General features: G+C 45.6%; 1 protein-coding gene across 2 annotated transcripts in view; it reads left to right on the plus strand.

The window, feature by feature from the left end:
- DNAI2 (dynein axonemal intermediate chain 2) overlaps window positions 1-15,034 on the plus strand; it is a 30,959-nt gene extending 15,925 nt beyond the window's left edge. Inside the window, exons 7-14 of one of the 2 annotated variants that reach the window (XM_073560391.1) lie at window positions 8,952-9,091; window positions 9,411-9,533; window positions 9,816-10,039; window positions 10,568-10,703; window positions 12,312-12,458; window positions 13,311-13,547; window positions 14,661-14,699; window positions 14,905-15,034. In XM_073560391.1, the coding sequence (XP_073416492.1) occupies window positions 8,952-9,091; window positions 9,411-9,533; window positions 9,816-10,039; window positions 10,568-10,703; window positions 12,312-12,458; window positions 13,311-13,547; window positions 14,661-14,699; window positions 14,905-14,910 (1,052 nt within the window). In that variant the 3' untranslated portion in view covers window positions 14,911-15,034. Of the gene's footprint in view, window positions 1-8,951; window positions 9,092-9,410; window positions 9,534-9,815; window positions 10,040-10,567; window positions 10,704-12,311; window positions 12,459-13,310; window positions 13,548-14,660; window positions 14,718-14,904 lie in introns of those variants that run through there. The other variant, XM_073560381.1, reaches the window with a different exon arrangement.
- The last annotated feature ends 1,365 nt before the right edge of the window (window positions 15,035-16,399 follow it).

Consider the following 16,399-nt stretch of genomic DNA (forward strand, 5'->3'; position numbering starts at 1 on the left):
AACGTGACTGAACTATGTGGCTGACAGAACTTGTCCAGTAAACGTGACTGAACTATGTGGCACTGTGACTGACAGAACTTGTCCAGTAAACGTGACTGAACTATGTGGCACTGTGACTGACAGAACTTGTTCAGTAAACGTGACTGAACTATGTGGCACTGTGACTGACAGAACTTGTCCAGTAAACGTGACTGAACTATGTGGCACTGTGGCTGACAGAACTTGTCCAGTAAAAGTGACTGAGCTATGTGGCACTGTGGCTAACAGAACTTGTCCAGTAAACGTGACTGAACTATGTGGCTGACAGAACTTGTCCAGTAAACGTGACTGAACTATGTGGCACTGTGACTGACAGAACTTGTCCAGTAAACGTGACTGAACTATGTGGCAATGTGACTGACAGAACTTGTCCAGTAAACGTGACTGAACTATGTGGCACTGTGACTGACAGAACTTGTTCAGTAAACGTGACTGAGCTATGTGGCATTGTGACTGACAGAACTTGTCCAGTAAACGTGACTGAACTATGTGGCACTGTGACTGACAGAACTTGTCCAGTAAACGTGACTGAACTATGTGGCACTGTGACTGACAGAACTTGTCCAGTAAACGTGACTGAACTATGTGGCACTGTGACTGACAGAACTTGTCCAGTAAACGTGACTGAACTATGTGGCACTGTGACTGACAGAACTTGTTCAGTAAACGTGACTGAACTATGTGGCACTGTGGCTAACAGAACTTGTCCAGTAAACGTGACTGAGCTATGTGGCATTGTGACTGACAGAACTTGTCCAGTAAACGTGACTGAACTATGTGGCTGACAGAACTTGTCCAGTAAACGTGACTGAACTATGTGGCACTGTGACTGACAGAACTTGTCCAGTAAACGTGACTGAACTATGTGGCACTGTGACTGACAGAACTTGTCCAGTAAACGTGACTGAACTATGTGGCACTGTGACTGACAGAACTTGTTCAGTAAACGTGACTGAACTATGTGGCACTGTGGCTAACAGAACTTGTCCAGTAAACGTGACTGAGCTATGTGGCATTGTGACTGACAGAACTTGTCCAGTAAACGTGACTGAACTATGTGGCTGACAGAACTTGTCCAGTAAACGTGACTGAGCTATGTGGCATTGTGACTGACAGAACTTGTCCAGTAAACGTGACTGAACTATGTGGCTGACAGAACTTGTCCAGTAAACGTGACTGAACTATGTGGCACTGTGACTGACAGAACTTGTCCAGTAAACGTGACTGAACTATGTGGCACTGTGACTGACAGAACTTGTTCAGTAAACGTGACTGAACTATGTGGCACTGTGACTGACAGAACTTGTCCAGTAAACGTGACTGAACTATGTGGCACTGTGACTGACAGAACTTGTCCAGTAAACGTGACTGAGCTATGTGGCATTGTGACTGACAGAACTTGTCCAGTAAACGTGACTGAGCTATGTGGCACTGTGACTGACAGAACTTGTCCAGTAAACGTGACTGAACTATGTGGCACTGTGACTGACAGAACTTGTTCAGTAAACGTGACTGAGCTATGTGGCATTGTGACTGACAGAACTTGTCCAGTAAACGTGACTGAACTATGTGGCACTGTGACTGACAGAACTTGTCCAGTAAACGTGACTGAACTATGTGGCACTGTGACTGACAGAACTTGTCCAGTAAACGTGACTGAACTATGTGGCACTGTGACTGACAGAACTTGTCCAGTAAACGTGACTGAACTATGTGGCACTGTGACTGACAGAACTTGTTCAGTAAACGTGACTGAACTATGTGGCACTGTGGCTAACAGAACTTGTCCAGTAAACGTGACTGAGCTATGTGGCATTGTGACTGACAGAACTTGTCCAGTAAACGTGACTGAACTATGTGGCTGACAGAACTTGTCCAGTAAACGTGACTGAACTATGTGGCACTGTGACTGACAGAACTTGTCCAGTAAACGTGACTGAACTATGTGGCACTGTGACTGACAGAACTTGTCCAGTAAACGTGACTGAACTATGTGGCACTGTGACTGACAGAACTTGTCCAGTAAACGTGACTGAACTATGTGGCACTGTGACTGACAGAACTTGTTCAGTAAACGTGACTGAGCTATGTGGCATTGTGACTGACAGAACTTGTCCAGTAAACGTGACTGAACTATGTGGCACTGTGACTGACAGAACTTGTCCAGTAAACGTGACTGAACTATGTGGCACTGTGACTGACAGAACTTGTCCAGTAAACGTGACTGAACTATGTGGCACTGTGACTGACAGAACTTGTCCAGTAAACGTGACTGAACTATGTGGCACTGTGACTGACAGAACTTGTTCAGTAAACGTGACTGAACTATGTGGCACTGTGGCTAACAGAACTTGTCCAGTAAACGTGACTGAGCTATGTGGCATTGTGACTGACAGAACTTGTCTAGTAAACGTGACTGAACTATGTGGCTGACAGAACTTGTCCAGTAAACGTGACTGAGCTATGTGGCATTGTGACTGACAGAACTTGTCCAGTAAACGTGACTGAACTATGTGGCTGACAGAACTTGTCCAGTAAACGTGACTGAACTATGTGGCACTGTGACTGACAGAACTTGTCCAGTAAACGTGACTGAACTATGTGGCACTGTGACTGACAGAACTTGTCCAGTAAACGTGACTGAACTATGTGGCACTGTGACTGACAGAACTTGTTCAGTAAACGTGACTGAACTATGTGGCACTGTGGCTAACAGAACTTGTCCAGTAAACGTGACTGAGCTATGTGGCATTGTGACTGACAGAACTTGTCCAGTAAACGTGACTGAACTATGTGGCTGACAGAACTTGTCCAGTAAACGTGACTGAGCTATGTGGCATTGTGACTGACAGAACTTGTCCAGTAAACGTGACTGAACTATGTGGCTGACAGAACTTGTCCAGTAAACGTGACTGAACTATGTGGCACTGTGACTGACAGAACTTGTCCAGTAAACGTGACTGAACTATGTGGCACTGTGACTGACAGAACTTGTTCAGTAAACGTGACTGAACTATGTGGCACTGTGACTGACAGAACTTGTCCAGTAAACGTGACTGAACTATGTGGCACTGTGACTGACAGAACTTGTCCAGTAAACGTGACTGAACTATGTGGCACTGTGGCTGACAGAACTTGTCCAGTAAAAGTGACTGAGCTATGTGGCACTGTGGCTAACAGAACTTGTCCAGTAAACGTGACTGAACTATGTGGCTGACAGAACTTGTCCAGTAAACGTGACTGAACTATGTGGCACTGTGACTGACAGAACTTGTCCAGTAAACGTGACTGAACTATGTGGCACTGTGACTGACAGAACTTGTCCAGTAAACGTGACTGAACTATGTGGCACTGTGACTGACAGAACTTGTTCAGTAAACGTGACTGAGCTATGTGGCATTGTGACTGACAGAACTTGTCCAGTAAACGTGACTGAACTATGTGGCACTGTGACTGACAGAACTTGTCCAGTAAACGTGACTGAACTATGTGGCACTGTGACTGACAGAACTTGTCCAGTAAACGTGACTGAACTATGTGGCACTGTGACTGACAGAACTTGTCCAGTAAACGTGACTGAACTATGTGGCACTGTGACTGACAGAACTTGTTCAGTAAACGTGACTGAACTATGTGGCACTGTGGCTAACAGAACTTGTCCAGTAAACGTGACTGAGCTATGTGGCATTGTGACTGACAGAACTTGTCCAGTAAACGTGACTGAACTATGTGGCTGACAGAACTTGTCCAGTAAACGTGACTGAGCTATGTGGCATTGTGACTGACAGAACTTGTCCAGTAAACGTGACTGAACTATGTGGCTGACAGAACTTGTCCAGTAAACGTGACTGAACTATGTGGCACTGTGACTGACAGAACTTGTCCAGTAAACGTGACTGAACTATGTGGCACTGTGACTGACAGAACTTGTCCAGTAAACGTGACTGAACTATGTGGCACTGTGACTGACAGAACTTGTTCAGTAAACGTGACTGAACTATGTGGCACTGTGGCTAACAGAACTTGTCCAGTAAACGTGACTGAGCTATGTGGCACTGTGGCTAACAGAACTTGTCCAGTAAACGTGACTGAACTATGTGGCTGACAGAACTTGTCCAGTAAACGTGACTGAACTATGTGGCACTGTGACTGACAGAACTTGTCCAGTAAACGTGACTGAACTATGTGGCACTGTGACTGACAGAACTTGTTCAGTAAACGTGACTGAACTATGTGGCACTGTGGCTAACAGAACTTGTCCAGTAAACGTGACTGAGCTATGTGGCACTGTGGCTAACAGAACTTGTCCAGTAAACGTGACTGAACTATGTGGCTGACAGAACTTGTCCAGTAAACGTGACTGAACTATGTGGCACTGTGACTGACAGAACTTGTCCAGTAAACGTGACTGAACTATGTGGCACTGTGACTGACAGAACTTGTCCAGTAAACGTGACTGAACTATGTGGCACTGTGACTGACAGAACTTGTTCAGTAAACGTGACTGAACTATGTGGCACTGTGGCTAACAGAACTTGTCCAGTAAACGTGACTGAGCTATGTGGCATTGTGACTGACAGAACTTGTCCAGTAAACGTGACTGAACTATGTGGCTGACAGAACTTGTCCAGTAAACGTGACTGAACTATGTGGCACTGTGACTGACAGAACTTGTCCAGTAAACATGACTGAACTATGTGGCACTGTGACTGACAGAACTTGTCCAGTAAACGTGACTGAACTATGTGGCACTGTGACTGACAGAACTTGTTCAGTAAATGTGACTGAACTATGTGGCACTGTGGCTAACAGAACTTGTCCAGTAAACGTGACTGAGCTATGTGGCATTGTGACTGACAGAACTTGTCCAGTAAACGTGACTGAACTATGTGGCTGACAGAACTTGTCCAGTAAACGTGACTGAGCTATGTGGCATTGTGACTGACAGAACTTGTCCAGTAAACGTGACTGAACTATGTGGCTGACAGAACTTGTCCAGTAAACGTGACTGAACTATGTGGCACTGTGACTGACAGAACTTGTCCAGTAAACGTGACTGAACTATGTGGCACTGTGACTGACAGAACTTGTCCAGTAAACGTGACTGAACTATGTGGCACTGTGACTGACAGAACTTGTTCAGTAAACGTGACTGAACTATGTGGCACTGTGACTGACAGAACTTGTCCAGTAAACGTGACTGAGCTATGTGGCACTGTGGCTAACAGAACTTGTCCAGTAAACGTGACTGAACTATGTGGCTGACAGAACTTGTCCAGTAAACGTGACTGAACTATGTGGCACTGTGACTGACAGAACTTGTCCAGTAAACGTGACTGAACTATGTGGCACTGTGACTGACAGAACTTGTTCAGTAAACGTGACTGAACTATGTGGCACTGTGGCTAACAGAACTTGTCCAGTAAACGTGACTGAGCTATGTGGCACTGTGGCTAACAGAACTTGTCCAGTAAACGTGACTGAACTATGTGGCTGACAGAACTTGTCCAGTAAACGTGACTGAACTATGTGGCACTGTGACTGACAGAACTTGTCCAGTAAACGTGACTGAACTATGTGGCACTGTGACTGACAGAACTTGTTCAGTAAACGTGACTGAACTATGTGGCACTGTGGCTAACAGAACTTGTCCAGTAAACGTGACTGAACTATGGGGCACTGTGACTGACAGAACTTGTCCAGTAAACGTGACTGAGCTATGTGGCATTGTGACTGACAGAACTTGTCCAGTAAACGTGACTGAACTATGTGGCTGACAGAACTTGTCCAGTAAACGTGACTGAACTATGTGGCACTGTGACTGACAGAACTTGTCCAGTAAACGTGACTGAACTATGTGGCACTGTGACTGACAGAACTTGTTCAGTAAACGTGACTGAACTATGTGGCACTGTGGCTAACAGAACTTGTCCAGTAAACGTGACTGAGCTATGTGGCACTGTGACTGACAGAACTTGTCCAGTAAATGTGACTGAACTATGTGGCACTGTGACTGACAGAACTTGTCCAGTAAACATGACTGAACTATGTGGCACTGTGACTGACAGAACTTGTCCAGTAAACGTGACTGAACTATGTGGCACTGTGACTGACAGAACTTGTCCAGTAAACGTGACTGAACTATGTGGCACTGTGACTGACAGAACTTGTCCATTAAACGTGACTGAACTATGTGGCACTGTGACTGACAGAACTTGTCCAGTAAACGTGACTGAACTATGTGGCACTGTGACTGACAGAACTTGTCCAGTAAACGTGACTGAACTATGTGGCACTGTGACTGACAGAACTTGTCCAGTAAATGTGACTGAACTATGTGGCACTGTGACTGACAGAACTTGTCCAGTAAACGTGACTGAACTATGTGGCACTGTGACTGACAGAACTTGTCCAGTAAACGTGACTGAACTATGTGGCACTGTGACTGACAGAACTTGTCCAGTAAACGTGACTGAACTATGTGGCACTGTGACTGACAGAACTTGTCCAGTAAACGTGACTGAACTATGTGGCACTGTGGCTAACAGAACTTGTCCAGTAAACGTGACTGAGCTATGTGGCACTGTGACTGACAGAACTTGTCCAGTAAATGTGACTGAACTATGTGGCACTGTGACTGACAGAACTTGTCCAGTAAACGTGACTGAACTATGTGGCACTGTGACTGACAGAACTTGTCCAGTAAACGTGACTGAACTATGTGGCACTGTGACTGACAGAACTTGTCCAGTAAACGTGACTGAACTATGTGGCACTGTGACTGACAGAACTTGTCCAGTAAACGTGACTGAACTATGTGGCACTGTGACTGACAGAACTTGTCCAGTAAACGTGACTGAACTATGTGGCACTGTGACTGACAGAACTTGTCCAGTAAACGTGACTGAACTATGTGGCACTGTGACTGACAGAACTTGTCCAGTAAATGTGACTGAACTATGTGGCACTGTGACTGACAGAACTTGTCCAGTAAACGTGACTGAACTATGTGGCACTGTGACTGACAGAACTTGTCCAGTAAACGTGACTGAACTACGTGGCACTGTGACTGACAGAACTTGTTCAGTAAACGTGACTGAACTATGTGGCACTGTGACTGACAAAACTTGTCCAGGAAACGTGACTGAACTATGTGGCACTGTGACTGACAGAACTTGTCCAGTAAACGTGATTGAACTATGTGGCACTGTGACTGACAGAACTTTTCCAGTAAACGTGACTGAACTATGTGGCACTGTGACTGACAGAACTTGTCCAGTAAACGTGACTGAACTATGTGGCACTGTGGCTGACAGAACTTGTCCAGTAGACGTGACTGAACTATGTGGCACTGTGGCTGACAGAACTTGTCCAGTAAATGTGACTGAACTATGTGGCACTGTGACTGACAGAACTTGTCCAGTTAAACGTGACTGAACTATGTGGCACTGTGACTGACAGAACTTGTCCAGTAAACGTGACTGAACTATGTGGCACTATGACTGACAGAACTTGTCCAGTAAACGTGACTGAACTATGTGGCACTGTGACTGACAGAACTTGTCCAGTAAACGTGACTGAAACGTGACAATGCTATGTGCACACGCTGAGGATTGGTCTGCGGATTTGTATCTGCGGAACCGCAGGTAAAACCACAGGTAAAATGACCTGCGGATTGGCCTGCGGTTTTCCCCTGCGGTTTATCACCTCTACAATGGAGGAGATGGTAAACCGCAGCAGAATCCGCAGAAATGAAGTGACATGTCATTTCTTTCTGCGGATTCAAAACTGCAGCTTTTCCGCAGTTAAAAGTCCACAGCATTTGTACAGCAGATTGTAAATCACATAGATTTACACGCTACTGTACACTGTCTGCAGAACTGCTGCAGATCCGCAGCGGCCAAAACCGCAGCGTGTGCACATAGCCTAACAGAACTTGTCCAGGAAACATGACTAAACTATGTGGCACTGTGACTGACAGAACTTGTCCAGTAAACGTGACTGAACTATGTGGCACTGTGACTGACAGAACTTGTCCAGTAAACGTGACTGAACTATGTGGCACTGTGACTGACAGAACTTGTTCAGTAAACGTGACTGAACTATGTGGCACTGTGGCTAACAGAACTTGTCCAGTAAACGTGACTGAGCTATGTGGCATTGTGACTGACAGAACTTGTCCAGTAAACGTGACTGAACTATGTGGCACTGTGACTGACAGAACTTGTTCAGTAAACGTGACTGAACTATGTGGCACTGTGGCTAACAGAACTTGTCCAGTAAACGTGACTGAACTATGTGGCACTGTGACTGACAGAACTTGTCCAGTAAACGTGACTGAACTATGTGGCACTGTGACTGACAGAACTTGTCCAGTAAGTGTGACTGAACTATGTGGCACTGTGACTGACAGAACTTGTCCAGTAAACGTGACTGAACTATGTGGCACTGTGACTGACAGAACTTGTCCAGTAAACGTGACTGAACTATGTGGCACTGTGGCTGACAGAACTTGTCCAGTAAACGTGACTGAACTATGTGGCACTGTGACTGACAGAACTTGTTCAGTAAACCTGACTGAACTATGTGGCACTGTGGCTAACAGAACTTGTCCAGTAAACATGACTGAACTATGTGGCCTGTCGCTGATTGGTCGCGGCCGGCCGGGCGCGACCAATCAGCGACACGGGATTTCCGTTACAGACAGATAGAATTAGACGATTATATAGTAGATGCTTGTTTATGGTTTCCACTTAGTATAGTACAGTGTAAAACTGGAGGTAAATAGTCAGAAGTGAAGGTTTTTAGGGTCACTGCCTCTGCTCTCTACTTTTGGGGGGCAATCGGGTGTAAAACTGAGTCAGTAAAAGTGGCCTTTCTTAACTGCATAATGTCCTGCTCTTGTCCTCCAGCCTACTGGGACACGAGGAAAGGAGGGCAACCGGTGGAGCTGTCTGTCATCGAACATAGCCACCGTGATCCTGTGTATAAGGTCATATGGCTTCAGTCAAAAACCGGCACAGAGTGTTTCTCAACTTCCACAGATGGACAGGTGACCAGTAGAACGTGAGAACGTGACCCTCTGGATTTTGCTTCCATCTTGATTCAGTTTCTGATGGGGCCTTGCATAATTTCTCACCAAAGTTGGCCTTGGATCTAACTTCCCTTTAGCTTGGTAGTATCATTACCCTGTTATAACAGCAGTGCCTCTCCCCCAGTCTATGACCACATGGACCTGCTACGTGGAAAGGGCTATGATAAACAAATACTTCCTTTAGAACCTCATCTAAGGTGACTGCATTGTCATAAAACATCCCGTGTGTAGAAATGAATATAACTTTTTCTATTCTTTTTGTGAATTTTGGCTGCAGGTCTTATGGTGGGACATACGGAAGATGAGCGAACCAACAGAAAAGCTGATCCTGGACATCACAAAGAAAGGAAACCTTGGCTTGGCTTTAGGTGGCATCTCCCTAGAGTTTGAGCCCACCATAGTAAGTGTGTAGAACTAGTACCTACTTGCCCCTTGACACCTTACTCAGGCATGACAACAATTGGTGATCACATCTGTCAGAAGCTTTAGTCATAAACAGTAGATCAATCTAAATTGGGAGCAGGATTAGGAAAAGTCACAGGAGAGGTAGCAGGCCGTGCAGTGTGCAGCAGCTCCTGTGTCACAGGCAGTGGGTAAACTCCGCCACTGCAGCCAGGGGCTGAGGAGATTGGTTAGAAATAAACCAGTTTGTTAGTTTTGCTTTTTCTGTTTATTATGATAGCCAACCAAGTTCATGGTGGGGACAGAACAAGGCATGGTGGTATCCTGCAACCGAAAGGCAAAGACCCCTGCTGAAAAGATTGTATGCACCTACAGTGGTCATCATGGCCCTATCTACTCTGTACAGAGGAATCCTTTTTTCCCCAAAAATTTCCTAACAGTTGGAGACTGGACAGCTCGAATTTGGTCAGAGGACTCTCGGGAGTCCTCCATCATGTGGACTAAGTAAGAAACTACAAGTAGCTAGCAGTTGTGATGCTGAGAGTTCTGCACTGGTAGCAGGATTAAGAAGAGGCACAGGAGAGGCAGCAGGCTGTGCAGTGTGCAGCAGCGTGCATGTCACAGGCAACGTGTAAACTCCACCCCCTAATGACAGTGCCAGCTCTAGCTGCAGCACTCTTCCTGTTGGGGTACCAACAGTCGAGAAGAGGCTGAACAATAACGGTCCACAGTTTTTTCCCAAATAGCTGCTATAGCAGTGTCCCATATAGAAGCCACATCCACCCAATAGAAGCCAAAGTGCCCCCAATAATAAGCCAAAGTAAACCAAGTACCTACAACAGTGCCCCTAGTATAAGCCACATCACTCCTAGTAGAAGCCAGAATGTCCCAAAATAATGCCACAGTGTCACTAGAAGAGCCACTTCGCCCCCATAATAGATAGTTTTTCCAGTAAGTCTCACAGTGTCCCCCAGTAAATGTCACAGTGCCCACAGCCACATGGCACATACCCAGCATATCTTTCTCCTCCAGGTATCACACCAGTTACTTAACAGATGCTGCCTGGAGTCCAGTACGCCCATCTGTGTTCCTGACCACCAAGATGGATGGGACCTTGGATGTTTGGGACTATTTATTCAAGCAAAACAACCCCTCCCTGAGCCTGAAGGTACTGTCTAGGTGTTGGTTATATGATACGATACTAGAGTACACAGTGCCCAGCAGTAACATTGATTCTGGGAGCACTGTCTTCAGTTGCATGAAAATTTTATTGGTCAGAGATGGAGGATACTATTTGCTTTTCTGCAGCAGTTTTATGTAATTTCAGGCTAGGCTTCCATAGACTAATAAACAAGATACTGTGTGCTGTATCAAGTGTACTTTGCCAAGCACTGCTCATGTATGAGCCCACCGGGGGGATTCACCTGTTCTCCTGTGGGCCAGTCCAAACTTGATCACTACTACTACAACTATTACCAGTACCTTTACCACCACTACTACTCTCACTACTTCTGCTACCACGAGCATTAGTACTACCTATGATAACTCTACTACTACTGATATCTCTACTACTACTTCTCCTATAACCACTTCTTCTAATCCTACCGTCACTAGTATCTATATTACTATCATCACTACTACCAGTACCAAGAAAGACTACTTATAATTACTACTTGTACAATTATCTTTACCACCCACTTCACCACTACTACTTGTATTATAACCACTACTTCTATCCTCAACGCTACTTGTACCTCTGTTACTATTTGTACTAGACTATTTCTACTACTACCATTACTACTACTACTATCCCTACTACGTGTACCAAGACTACTGATAATCTCTGCTTCGACTACCATTACTACTACCTCTACCCCTACAACTACCATCACTATTACTACGATCTCTACTATACTTGTACTACCACCAACACTACTACTAATACTATCCCTGTAAATTACTACAATTACTACTAACACCACCTATAGTTGGGGCATACTGACTATTGAATGAGCTGGGTCTCTTTGGTCAGGAAGTCCACAGCTGTGAACATTTATTACCATAACCAGGTTCCCCGCATCATGTTCCCACATGCTTTATGCATCCATTAGCCCTCAGTGTCTGTACTGTTACAAACTTAACATTATGGCTGGTCCATACAATCAGGGCAATTGTTACCACCCACCTTTCGTGTCTACCTTTTTCCTCATAGATTGTAAGCTTGTGAGCAGGGACCTCATTCCTCTTGATATCTGTTATGATCTATGTGATTATTGTTATGCTGTAATGTCTATTGTCTGTACAAGTCCCCTCTGAAATGTAAAGTGCTGTGGAATATGTCGGCGCTATAGAAATAAAATTTATTATTATTATTCCCACTCCTAAGAATGTTTCTTCCTCTCACTCCTATGAACGTTTATTTCTCCCGCTTCTGTGAATATTTCTTCCTCCCGCTCCTATGAACGTTTCTTCCTCCCGCTCTGGTGAACGTTTCTTCTTCCCGCTCCGGTGAACGTTTCTTCCTCCCGCACCGGTTAACGTTTGTTCCTCCCGGTCCGTTGAACGTTTCTTCCTCCTGCTCTGTTGAACATTTTTTCCTCCCGGTCCGTTGAACGTTTCTTCCTCCTGCTCTGTTGAACGTTTTTTCCTCCCGGTCCGTTGAACGTTTCTTCCTCCTGCTCCGTTGAACGTTTCTTCCTCCCGCTCCAGTGAATGTTTCTTTTTCCGACTCTAGTGAATGTTTCTTCCTCACGATGAATGTTTCTTCCTCCCGCAGGTGTGTGATGAGGCGCTCTACAGCCTCCGCTTACAAGATAATGGCCGTTTCGTATCTTGCGGCTCTAAGATGGGCCTGACAACTCTGCTGGAGCTGTCCCCTGGACTGTGCACTTTACAGAGAAATGAGAAGAACATTGCCACTGCGGTAAGACCAGTCATATCCTGGGTTACAGCTTATTATAATACTTCAGAGCTGGATTCTCAATTCTGCAGGTTTAAGAGCTGAAATTTCACTACTTGTTTTGGTGATTTGCATTCTGGAAAGTATATAATTACCTAAAGTTGGCTAGTTTCACACTAGCATTTATTCCACACAGCGCACAGCGCCGCTAAGCCCCGCCCCCTGCCGGCTCCCTGCCCGCCCCATCCGGTCATCGCCGCCTACTATCGCACATGGACGCTTGCGATCTGCGCACCCTATCTTTAGCATAGGGTGCGCAGATCGTGCGCTGGCCGTGCGCTAGTAGGATTTTGGCGTGCGCTGCGCACTTTTGAAGGTGCGCCAGTGTGCGCCGAACGCAGCATGTTGCATTTCGGCGCGCCCGGAGCACCTTCAAAAGTGCGCAGCGCACGCCAAAATCCTACTAGCGCACGGCCAGCGCACGATCTGCACACCCTATGCTAAAGATAGGGTGCGTAGATCGCAATCGTCCATGTGCGATAGTAGGCGGCGATGACCGGATGGGACGGGCAGGGAGCCGGCAGGGGGCGGGGCTTAGCGGCGACATGTGCTGCGTGGAATAAACGCTATTGTGAAACTAGCCATAGTGAAAGCTAATTGTCCCGTATTTGGTCAGTATTTCACATCAGTCTTTGTAAGTCAAAACCAGGAGTGGGTGATAAATGCAGAAGTGGTGACATATTTCTATTATACTTTTCCTCTGATTGTTCCTTACCTGGTTTTGGCTTACACATACTGATGCAAAATACTGACCAAATACTGATGGTGTGAATGTGACCTTAAAGGAGCACTTCGCCCTTCCTTCTGGTGTCATAGATGTTTGAGCGAGAGACGAAACGAGAAAAGATCCTGGAGGCACGACATCGAGAGATGCGTCTGAAGGAGCGAAGCAAAGCTGAGCCAGGCAAAGAGGAGGAAACCAAGGATGATAAACCCGAGGACAACATGGAGGAACTGATCTCCAAGGCCGAGAAGGAATTCTTCGAGATAATCGAGGCTGAGCGCAAGCGACGAGAACAGGAAGTGAAGAAACAGGAAATTAAGGAGGACCAGGTATTGTCAGCAGGTGTTTCTAGGCACCGTTTGGTTAAAAGAGCGTCATCTGCTGGCAAACACCAGTGAAACTTCAGAAGTGATTGGTCATCTCTGCTCAGTATGCCTCGCCCATTTATGTAGGGCATGCCCCCAATTCAAGGCATTTGAATCTCAAATAGTAAATCTGACCCCTTTATTGCACCCCCAAAATATGTGCAGACTCCTCAAACTACTACAGAGCCAAGACAAGACCCCCTAAACAGAAACAGACCCCAGGCCGCTAAATAAATACAGAGCCCAGCTCAGATCCCCAAAATTAATATAAACCCCCAGAATAGACCCCTTAAAGCAGCCCGTCAAAATAAATACAGACCAGAGTAGACCCCTAAATAAATAAAAACATCAGACCAGGCCCCTTTTATACTAATCCTACACCCAATAGAAAAATGCAAACCTCAATTGAGACCCCCGAGTTACAAACAGATCCCTTATAGCTATTTAAACTAATAGAGACCCCAAGCCAGACCCCCAAACTCAATACAGACCCCTTAAAAAAATACAAAGCCCAGAGTAGATTCCCTGAAAATATACAGACCAGATAGGTGAAAAATGACTGATTGCTGAGGGTCCCACCTCTGAGACCCCTTGGATTGTTGGAATGGGGGTTCTGGGCCCCCCTTTCGTCTTTGCAGCACAGTGATGAGAAGTTTCAATAGCGTGGTGGTCACATATGTGCCCTGCCGCTCCATTAATTGTATGGGGCTTAAGGAGACATCAAGTACAGACCCCCCTAGTAAAGAAGACTGAACCCTGTTAAAGACCCCAGACCAGGTATCAAGACATTTTCCACATTAAAGGCGTGAGAGGTGATTTAAAGACACAGCTCCCAGGAAATTTGACAGTGGTTCCAGACCTTACTAGAGTGTCGGGACATATGACAGACCAGACATGGCCAATCAATCCCACTAAAAAAAAAATACCGCCCTATAGTAGTAAGCTTTGGAATGGTATTCAGCTATCGCCCTAATGTGCATACCTGTGGCTTGAAGGCTGTTATTGATCTCTGTTATCAGCCTCATTAGACTTGTGAGCGGTCGTTGTATCTCCTTAAATCGCTTATATCTTCCACAGGAAAAGGAAGTGTCGGAAGAAAAGGAGATACTCTCACAGGTCAGTCCCGTGTACTGATGCTATGTACGCGAAAGCTGCCAATATGGTCACTTACTCAGCTTTCCCAAGCTCCTGAGTAGCAAATTCAGGAAAAGCTGGGTCGCAGACCCTGCGAGGTGTAACAACGTAGCGGGCGTGCTTTACCCACGTGTTCTGTGCCCGTCTCCAGTGCCCACATTAAACCCTCTTGCTATCTTCTCTACAGGCCTGACCCTGCGGACGGTGCCACAGCCAAACCATTGAAGATTGCGACGATATGAGCTTATTATTTTTCTTTTTATTTTCTTTGTTTTTTTTTAAATTTTCAATGAGGGAATAAATAACTTATTGCAATATTTGTGATCTTATCCATCATTATTATTAGTGCAGACTTATTGTAAACCTGTGCCCTGACATGACAAAAGATCATCAGTTACATTACATCTTAGCTATACTCCATCCACATTCAAAGCTACGTTCATATGGTTTCTTTGTATCTCTTTACCGCCCCCTGCTGGTTCAGTGTCTGTACAGGGAAATAGAAAGCAAAAAGTCAGCCTTCCACAACCAATATTAACCATCTACAACAGAAGGACGTCGGGTGCCATCAACACCAACACCACACATTTGCGTCTTTGGAGACAGATCGGGAGGCACCAGAATCGGCACGCCAGTGTCAGAGATTAACAGCGACAGTTAAGTGGTTAAACAACAGCGATCAGAGCTTTTAGAGGAAGGTGCTGGCTGTATAACACAGCTGACACCCACCATGTATAGAGTTTGTTCAGCTCCTGAGCCAGTTGCATACACCGACGTTTGCGTGCGTCACACATCATGAAGGGGTTAAATTATGTGTTTTACACCATTCACATCCAAAGCTGCATCCAGAATTCTCCTAACTCTACAGTACTTTACGTTTATCTCTGCTGCCCCCTGCTGGTGATGTGAAACCCCCAGTTTTATGAAAAACAACTCCTTTTTAATAATAATAATAATAATAATATTTCTTTTTATATAGCGCTAACATATTCCGCAGCGCTTTACAGTTTGCACACATTATCATTGCTGTCCCCCATGGGGCTCACAATCTAAATAAAACTGTTCACATCCAGAGCTGCATTTATAATTCTGCTGGTTACATTTTTGGGGTATACTTTGTGTTTAAAAGTATCACCAACTGCAAGATTGTCAGTAAATGGAAACATATTTCTTTACATCCTGAGGTTAAAAACCTGTACGAACCTTATACTTCTCACAGCTGAGGGTTTCTACCAATTGTATCCAGTCCAATTAGTCCAGAAGTTGTTACATTCGATAGATGGGGACCCAAAGCTTTAAAAGGGTTGTTGCCAAACCTGGACAACCCCTTTAAATTACAACCTCTGATCCGGTCTAGGTAATCCTGTCCCCCGATTGATACATTTTATTGGCAGTACTCTGATTTTAGGTGTCAATGAACTTCGCCCTTGGTGACAAACTGACCATTAGGCCGGGATCACACATGCAAGAAACTCGGACGAGTCTCGCATCTTAATACCCGGCACTGCCGTCGGCACTCGGGACCGGAGCGTTCAGCTCCATGTATTGCTATGCGGCCGCATGCTCCGATCCGAGTGCTGGTGGCAGTGCCGGGTATTAAGATGCGAGACTCGTCCGAGTTTCTCGCATGTGTGATGCCAGCCTTAGGGCAATGCCCAAATTCCCATGGCCAACAGGCTCTG

Source organism: Dendrobates tinctorius, unplaced genomic scaffold (genome assembly GCF_039654945.1).
Source record: "Dendrobates tinctorius isolate UK_male_01 unplaced genomic scaffold, ASM3965494v1 ptg000014l, whole genome shotgun sequence".
NCBI lineage: Eukaryota > Metazoa > Chordata > Amphibia > Anura > Dendrobatidae > Dendrobates > Dendrobates tinctorius.